The sequence below is a fragment of the Corvus brachyrhynchos genome, unplaced genomic scaffold, assembly GCF_000691975.1.
Source record: "Corvus brachyrhynchos isolate BGI_N302 unplaced genomic scaffold, ASM69197v1 scaffold26, whole genome shotgun sequence".
Taxonomy (NCBI): domain Eukaryota; kingdom Metazoa; phylum Chordata; class Aves; order Passeriformes; family Corvidae; genus Corvus; species Corvus brachyrhynchos.
In genome coordinates this window covers 2,718,738-2,728,604 of record NW_008239324.1, presented here as the reverse complement: position 1 = coordinate 2,728,604, position 9,867 = coordinate 2,718,738, and the positions used below count along the sequence as shown (strand labels likewise).

Genomic DNA, 9,867 nt, shown 5'->3' with positions numbered 1-9,867 from the left:
CAGGGAAAAAGGAGCCGGCGGGCAGTGGGCGAGACCCAGCCGAATTTTGACCTCCGGCACCCAGTTGTAATGCCCCAACCGAGAACGAGTGTAGCCACTCTTGCCACGCCAGAGAAGAAGAAGGGAGAAAGCTGAAATGAAAAATAAGACAGACTGGACATGGGTGTTTGAAATATTCAGTGCCAGTAAGTGGAACCAGGGTGGAAGGGGTAAAAACACCAAACATGACTGGATGTCCTACACTTCTTGGTCTGGGGCACCTCCTCAGGCTCCACGTTTCCTGGTGAAATGGCCATTTGTATTGAGGCTCTCTGGAGTGCATAGTGTAAGGGCTAGCACAGAAACCATCACCTTCCAGCTGGAGCTGTGTGCCAACCATCAGGGCGTGCTTGGGTGTGGAACTGCTTCTGTGGTTGTTTGGACATGGTTGGATTTATTCTCCATTTGATGATCTTGATGATCAGCTGTAGGGTCTCAAGTGCAAGAAGTGCAGTATCTGACAGGTTTCACGTAGACAGTTTTCACTTTGTCATTGTCTTTCAAAGTCTTTAGCGAGGTCATCACTAAGGGATGACACTGCTCTATTAGGATGGTATTTTACTGTGTGTGACACAGACCTCCTCTGAAGTACTTAAACTCTCCTACGTGTGTTAAATTATCAGAAGTACATGATGATCTGAATAGTGTCATTGACCTTTCCCCCCCATTTTGCAGTATCTGTCATTTAACTTTGTAATTTTAAGGATATTGTATGTCAGCTGTATTGCTGTTGTGACTCTAGAATAGCCAATGGGAGTTCTGTGAAGACCAACTTTGACCCAAAATGTTAGCAATACAATTTTAGTATTAGTAGTTTCTGGGTTGCATAGGAGATCTTTGCCTCATGTAGTCTGAATTATATTTGGATGTTTGGATTAGTTACAGAAAGAAATAAAGCTAGTATGTCTTAGGCTAATGGTAGCCATGCTGGTTTAGCTCTGACTCATCGTTAAAAATTCTGCTGTTTTATGATCTTTGTGTTGTAAGACGATGACGTTTGGTAGTTGGATGTGGGCTGTGTCATTGTGTGACATCCAAGTGAGGTTGCTCGAGTAGTCACCTGGTGTGTCCTGCGAGAGAGCAGAATCACAGCCCAGTTTGCAGGTACAGTTAGGCCCAGTCTCTTTGCAGGCATTTGCACACAGGATGAATGTGAATTTTTGGTACTGTGGTTCAAAGCGTCTGAATCACTTCCTTTCTTTGTTACTCCATTTGAAATACTTTTGCTTATCATTGTACAATATGGAAGAATTGTCTCCACCAGATCAGGTAGGTGGAAGAGGTGTGGCTGTTCCTTTCTCGTTGTGTGAGGTGTTTGGAAAATGACCTTAACTGGTCATGGTGTAAAATCTTCATCTTCATGTTGGACATGAGGCAAAAAGTACATGCAGGGCTTCAGTTATCAATCTGTCTGCATTTTGCATCTTCACTGGGAAGTTCTACTTGACAGAGGTCAGAAGAAATGTCTAGAAAGCTGAAGAGTTTGTATGTCTAATAGGTAGCAATTGTGTAGATGGTACTGGCCTCATTTAAAAAATGAATCAGTTTTGCTTCCCTGCTTTTCCCCCTTCCCAAAAAACCAACTGCATCAAGGGAATTTATTAAAAAGAAGCTCTTAGCTCTGGGATGTCCCACACCAGTTTGCACATGAGATGAAGTGCTTTGTGCCCTCAGAGCAGTCCAAGGTCTTGAACTAGTAAAACACTGGGTGGATCGCAGGATGACCATTAAACAGTTTCAGGATTTTACCTTGAAATAATTTGAGGCTGTGGGTGTAAATAAACAACTTGGGTCTTATGGTGACATTCCAAAGGTATGGTGCACTCCTGATTACTCTTTGACTCCTTAGTAATATCCAAATCCTTTAAGGATTCTTACTGAACTTCATCAAATAAGACCAATAATTAACTCTGCAATTTGGAGAATTTAGTACTGGCTGCAAAATTATTTATAAAGCCAATCACAATATAGAAGTCCTGATAGAGCACATGGAAAAAGTACAGTGTATATATTGCCTATATGAACTCATCATACTTTGGTGACACCCAAGAAACTTCTATAAATTTTGAAGTTTTGGAAATAGGTGTGCATATTTTTCCTGTCAGTTCATTCATTTTCTACTGTCGTGTTATTTTAAAAGGCTTTTCAACCTTTTAAACTTAAATTCAATTACTGTCTTTATATTGAAGCAAAATAAGATCACAGACAAAATAACCTCCGTGTTTGGCTAGGTAGGTGCCTTTTTCTAGTTAGAAATGGCTTTTAATCATCTGAAATACCACCTATAACATTTGGGTTAGGACTGTAAAACAGGTACTAATTTATTCTAGAAGCAAAAGAACACCCATTAGGAGTTCTGTGTTTACTGGTAGTCAGTTCTAGACCTGTGTGTTAGAACCAAGACATTTTACAGCTAATTATTCCATTATATGGTAAAATGTAGGTGTTAGTTTTGAAGTTTTTAAGTGCATTTTTTTTCCTTTACCAGTTAAGAGTGTTGTGTGTGTTTTAGTGTAATTCTCAGGCTATATGAAATAATGGTTTGGCTTTGCTTGAGTTCCACGTGCTTATGATTTCAAGCTTTTGTGAGTGGGTGAAAGTGTCATGGAATATTCCTTTTTTTTATCTTGCTTTTCCTCCTAAGAGGAGACCTGTTAAATATTAAAGACCTATGGTGCATGTTTCCTTAGAAATAATAATCTGAAAATAAAGGACTGACAAAAAAGGGTCTTCAGAGTAGCCTTCAAGTAAGGCAGCACTGGTTTGCCTTGTGTTTCATCATACACTGTTGGATGCACTGACAGGAAATGGTCGTTCTTTTGGGGAACAGACAGAAAGGGAAATGTACTTACTCTTAAATACCAAGTTTGTTGATTCACATTAAAGTTGTCAGTAACTTGAAGTAACGTTTTTCATTTTCCATGTACAATTGGTTACATTATCTGAATCCAGACAGTTATCTCACAGACTCTGGTATTTTAAGTCTGAGATGGGTTTAGAGGGGAAAAATTCCATATGAACAGTGCTCCTAACTTTTTTCCTAGCCCAGAGCATCCTGTTTACTGCAATAAAAACCCCTTTATTGATGAATATGTGGTTATCAGTATCACAGAGATGCTCTTTAAGCTCATCTCGATGCTTTTTTTTTTTTTAACATTTTGGGGGGTTGTATGCAATGAACACTATTAGACCTTCAGGGGTGATGACGTTGAAATCTAAAGTGGTATTTTACTATTGTGTCAGATTGTATTACAACACCTTTGGTAAATGATCTAAAGATTACAGCCAAATCTCTGAAGGGGTCTTAACATGTATGCATTTCTGGATCACAAAAATAAAACAGGTCTTTAAAGCTCAATAGTTATTGCATTAAAGGGGAAAAGTGACATTTTTTAAAATGGCATCTTCTTACTGAAATGATGCAATGCCCATGGACAGGAGCATGTCCACCACAATGACACGTTTCAATTCAATCTTAGTCTGTTTATGCTGCAGTGTAGGAACGAGCTGCAGTTTATTTCAGCTCACGTGATCCACCAGAAAGATAATGTACTTCCAGATAATTGCAGTATTTCCCATTTATACCTGCACTCAGGTACCAGCAAAGTCAAAACTTGAAGATAATAATGGCACTGTTTGGGCTGCTGAATCTCTGACATGTGGAGACATGCAGATGGGAGAGAACAGGGTTGAACTTCTGAGTGCAAGGTTTGGCTTGAGATGTAGGGTTTAGAAAATCATCTTTGCTTTACAAGGAAATGCAAGTTTTTGAGCGTTGTGCTTTCCATCTTGCATCTCTTTCAATGGAGTCACTTTTTAGCAGAGATACATACTTAAAATCTGCTTATTGAACTGAAAAGCAGAAATCTATTTTTTAATTATTTCACGTGTATTTTCTAAGACAGAGGTGACTTGGAAGAAGATGGTGTGTTTTAGTAAAGGTTATTATTTGTCAAATCAGCCTCTGTATTGATACAACTGATCTGTGGTGAAGGAGTAGCACTGACTTCACAAGCAGAAAACAGTGGCTTGAAGTAGGATTTGGGGAATATAGAACATTTAAGCACCTACTCCTTCTGTACACTGGCAAACTGTGTATGCAACATTGATTTCAGTAATACTGAGCTGGCACTCACAAGCTCTGAGATTTGGTCATCTCAAACGCCTTTCCATTTTTTTTAGTGGAAAAGCTTTACTAACAACTATTTTGAAGAATCAGCTATTCATCAATACATTATCATTGATCTATTCTCAAAATCAGTGTTTAGAAGACAACTGTCCTCAAAATCAAGTAACTTCCAAGCAGTATTACCTTTAGTCGGTAGAAATCCAGAAATTTTGTTGCCTGGTGAAAATTTTCAGGACTCTGTTCCAAACGTGGTGTGATTTGCAGTGCAGACTGTATTCTTCAATCCTAAACTGGGCAATTATCTGAAGTATAAATTTGGGTATAAAGACAGTAACAAAGAATTAACCAGAGGTCCAGACCAGAGGTCCCTTCTGGCCAGGTCTTGGGACTTCTCTAAATTAAAGTTACTGAGTGAGGTTCAAAAGTGGACCTGGATAACTCTGGCAGTATTCATTGTCTTACTAAGAAATTCCAGTGTAGATCTGCATATGGAACATTTCAATGCCCATAATGACTGTCTTGTTTACCTACAGCGTCACTGTTACCACAAGCCTAACTTCCTTTACCTTGTGAACTGCTGAGCGTATTTTGGGACACCAGAAACCAATTGATTCCTTGTTACAATCTTGATAAAGTGTTTTATCTGGCTCAAGTGTAGCTTGCTTCAAGGTACAAGTCTTAAGTGTGCTCCTGCTTGGGAGGGACACTGAAATACACCCTTGTCACTCTTAAAAGCCAGAACATTTGAAGTGAAGATACCACCAAAGCTACTGAACTGAACAGGCTTCCTTCCCTTCAGTGTCCAGGTTCACTGCCCATAACGATCAAAAGATTAAAATTGCGTCATTTTTTCTAATACTTCCTTAATGAAAAATACAGTGCTTTATTTTGGGCTGGTCTTTGATTGAATATTAAAATCCAGCAATAAACTCATGGTTTAGTAATTGCTTCTGAAAGTTAAAATATTTAGAGAGAGATAGCTCAAATAATGGCAAAATTTAAATGTGGTTTAATATTGAAAGAAATGGGCTAATTATTTTTTTTTTTAATCAATGGAGTGATTGTACTGGCCAGCTATGTTGTAAATAGCATTTCTTTGTCCATTCTTTTGACTTTTAGCATTAGTACAGTTTCTTGGCTCTGTACATTTTCATCAGTGCAATCCCTTTTTGTTGTTCCTTCTTATCCATATAATTTTCAGATAGTTTTTGCAGCACATTTATGGCACTGGCATCTTGACACTGGTAAAAAAATATTAATAAATAGTTTGCTGTTCCTTGCATTCAAACTATTAGAACAATATAATTAAAGTCAAATGTTTGTAACATACATTCATGCAAATACAAATATTTTGGTTTTGACAAAAGGAAATTCATCCTTTCTGCCTGTTGAATTACAATATCCCACTCTTCGTTTATTATTAAAACTTTACATTGGTAGTATTGCAACACTAAAAGGAAATACACTTCAGTCTGTTTTCTTCTATTACACAGAGCAAATGTAGATCACAGTACTATTTCAATACTATCTCATTATGAGTCCTGATATAAAACATTGCTGCAAATCTATTAGGTCTCTAAAGGCTTTCAAAAGAAATTGATATGATTGACCTGTGTAGAGAAGAATGATTCTTCTCATGCCTCACCAAAAAGAGGAATTAGATTGACTCTTACAAAATGGTAAAGGGTAGCAGTATGAGCAGAAGACTACAACAAAACACTAAAACAAAACCAGCATTTAAAACGTCTGTCAGAAAGACACTTCTGTCTGAAAATAGCAGTTCCCCTACTTGGGCTTTCCTAGATGTCTCACAGAATACCCCCAAAATTTGCACCCCATTCCTTCAGAGCAGCAAACCAGAAATGATGAGGATATTTTCTTCCTTCAGGCTCTTCACTGCATTTATTTAGATTTTGTTGGTGTTTCGTGAAATCATCTTATATTAATTACTTCTGTGTGCCTCATACCCAATGGATTAAGAAGGAATATGAGGGACTATGCAGCACTAAGTCTGAGTTCCATTGCATGCAGATTAGTAGCACCTGTCAAAATAAATAGAATTAGCAGATACATGTGAACATGTCTTGGTTTGGACAACAGTTAACATTTTTATAGGACATCTCACAGATCTCTTAGTCAATATGTACAGAAGAATGACTCTGGCTGGTGTAAATGGTTTTTCAAACAACCTTTTTGTAAGACCCCACAAGAGCAGCTGATAACATAACAAAACCAAGCTATGGTCCGGAAGGATTGGTCATCTCTTAGACTACCTCGTTTACAGAGAGGTGTCTATGAACAGAGGTTTCAAACACTGGTATTGGGACCTGTGTTGTACAACAGAGTCATCAACTACTTGAAAATAATCACATTTACTCTTGATAATTTCTAGATTATTATTATTATAATTGTCAAGACAAAGGTTGACAGTGAAGAGCGGAATGACAGCAACTGAAATTCAGTGTTTACAAATGCAAGCTTATGATCAAAGGAAAAATAATCCTCACTATACATGCATAAAAATGAGCCCTGAAGAAGCTGTTACTATTCTGGGGAAATCTTGGAATCACTGTGGAAGTTTTGTGGGTGTGTCCATGTTAATATTTTAATTTGGATCAGGTGCATGCTTTTGAAGTGAATCTCCCCGTGAGCCCCAGTTGCCACACCTCTGTTTGCATCACGGCATTGTCTTGGAGAGCAGTGACCACACTCCCTTCCGAAGAAACCAAACCAGAAAATGTGTTTCAGCTCCTAATGGGTGTCCAGTCCATGGGACCAGACTTCTGACGAACAGAAGTTTGCATGTGATTAAAAAAGCAATTGAGAATGAAAGAGAAGCTTATCGTCCTTATGTCCCTGGGGAACATGGTGCTTCCACCTCTGCAGTACTGCACCCGCTGCCAGGAGACGCAGAACTAGAAGTAATGCAGAGAAGGGCCATCAGGGTGTTGCAGGGGATGGAGTGGCTGTCAGGGAAATGACACCTTATGACAACTTTCTGGCTGGGTAAAGAAGTGATTGAATGGTATGGAAAAGACAGATGGGGATGTTTAGTTAAGTCAGAGATGAATGCTATTTCTCATTGCACAAGAAAAGATATGCAGCAAAGGAAATAATTAGGCAAGTGGTGGAGACAAGGGAAGTACTTCACAGTATTTAAATCTTGGAAGTCTTTGCCATGGGATGTTGCGCAAATCAGAATTGTAAATGGTTTCAAAGAATGGTAAAACAGGTTCTTGGCGGATTGATCCCTTTATGCTTTTCAGCACAAACCAATCTTTAAACTGCTAATCATGAGTAGCTGTGAGGGCAGAGCAAGGGCAGCACTTACTCTATAGATGCTGTTTCCTAAGCATCCAGTACTAATTTCTATTTGAATATACAACACGTTGAGCTAAGTGGACCTTTAGTCTGACCTCGTATGGCAGTTCTTAGTTTTGTACTTACTACAGTCATTAAACAAACATGGTTATTGACTAAGGTGTTGATACAGTCTGCAGAGATCACAAACACACTTGCCTTACAAGCTGTATCCTAGTATTCTAATTCATAACCCTTGTCAATTAATATCTTTGCAAAGCAAAGGACAAATCAGAATAGTGAGTTCAGTTTCTGGTTTAGAGCCCTCACAGTCCAGATTTAGAATCATAGAATCATTAAGGTTGGAAAAGTCTTCTAAGACCATTGAGTCCAACCATTAACCCAGCACCACCGTGTTCACTGTTAACCACGTCCCCAGGTGCCATATCCACATGCCGTTTGAAGACTTCCAAGGATGGTGATTCCACCACTGCCCAGGACAGCCTATTCCAGACTCCTAACAAGTTGCAGTGTGTGGTAGAAGCAAACAAAAGAGTAGAAGAGAGGAGGTGAACTGAACACTGAATCAAACATATGTAATAAAAATGAAGTTTTATCTCCTTGTTGTAGCTCTACTTAATAACTGGGGATAAAGGGTTAAAGATAAACTAGAAAACATTCCAGTAAATGCATGGCATGAGGCAAATGATTGAGTCAATGTTACTGGAAAGTTACATTAATGGAATAATACATTTCTGATGAACAAAACCAGGTTTCTCCTACGAGAAAAGCATTTCAGCATCTAAAAGGGTTTATCCACAGCTTTCCCACATTTATGATTTTGGATAGTATTCATAGGCTTCCTTAATACTGTACAGAATTGTCTATACAGTATCTGCCTTACCTGAATATACATCAAAAAGCCACTAACTTTTAACAAGCCCATCAAGTGGTTATTTTGTTGTTTGGGGTTTTTTTCCAGAAATGGTGATTACTAATATACTGATATATAAACAGTCTAATTTCTAACTGACCAGCCTGACCTGTCAAATTCTTTCACACATACACAATGAACTTTTTTGTGACATCACTTGGCAGTTACTGCAACAAAGGAGAGAGCATTGCTCATGTATCTTATTATTCTTAGTAGTACGAGAGATCTTAAAGTGTGACATTGCACAGTTTTTTAAAAGACTACTTTGTAAAATTTGTTTTACTCTGCTAATGAACTTGCCTTTAAATGTTATGCAGTTGAAATTTGCTCTCATATTTTTTTGGTTTTTGGGGAAGGGACAGTTTTGCAAAATATGAAATGACATTAATACACCTAATGAATTTGTCTTCCAGAAATCTTTTGTGATAGGTTTCAGGTGTTTTAGCACAGGAAATCTGACAGGAAAGGTGCTGGAAAAATGTTGAGAAGTAGGGCTCACATGGAAGGAAAAGCCACAGTAATGCTTACAGGGCTTGTAAATGGGTTCTGAGAGAAACTGCAAAGATGTTGATCACAAAGTGTTTTGGTGATTAATGTAAGGGAGGAGTAGCAGACTGCAGTGCAAATGGGAATGCATGAATTTAGGATGGCACAGCATGGGAAGGCCTTCGTTGATGTGAAGTGACTGAATTTATCTCTACATATGCAGAGGAGGTAGCAAACTTCTAGGTTCAGCAATGGTGCAACACAGCAGTAAAGCTATGAAATTTCAAATGAAATATTTCAAATTCCTATTTGAAATTAAATAGGAATATGACTCACATATCAAAATCTATACAGGGAGGAGGAGGGAAGCTTTGGGTCCCAAATTAAGTACTAGGAATTAGAGGGAAAACTACATTTATGTACCAAAATGATTTCACATGATTCCAGTGGAAATAACCTGGAAGTGCTTAAAGGAATGATAAATACTGGCTGAGGAGGGGCAAGTAGAACTGTATGATTTGTCTACAGTAACTGGCAGTAAGAGTCTGTAATAGAGTCCAGGCACATAAACTCAAGCTTTTCACAACCTGAAAATTTGAAAAGTTGAGAAAAAAACTTCCACTATTGTGTTCAGTAAATATTAGCACTGGTTCATCCTTTTCTACTGTGCTGACAAGTCAGAACCAATGTACTACAGCAGTCAGAAAAGGAGATGGTAGAGATGATGAAGAACTTGACAGTGTTATATCCATTTGGTCACAGACCAAGCAGGCTGCCTGTGTGGCCTAAAGGAACGAAGGAGCATCAGGGAGCTCTGCTCCTCCCATGTCCTCACTCAGCATTTGGAGGCCATTGGAAGGAGACTCATCCACTGCCTTTTCACCAGCAGCAAATGACTTCCAGTGCCCTTCCCATGCACTTGCATCAGGTGATGGGTTAAAGCAGGAGTGCCAAGGTGGCCTTGTCATCTCTTCCTGCT

General features: G+C 38.6%; 1 protein-coding gene across 1 annotated transcript in view; it reads left to right on the top strand.

Moving 5' to 3' along the window:
- Positions 1-1,281: 1,281 nt before the first annotated feature.
- Positions 1,282-9,867, top strand: part of CDYL2 (chromodomain Y-like 2) — a 57,968-nt gene continuing 49,382 nt past the window's right edge. Inside the window, 1 exon segment of the mRNA XM_008638836.2 lies at positions 1,282-1,308. Coding sequence (XP_008637058.1) covers positions 1,282-1,308 — 27 coding nt within the window.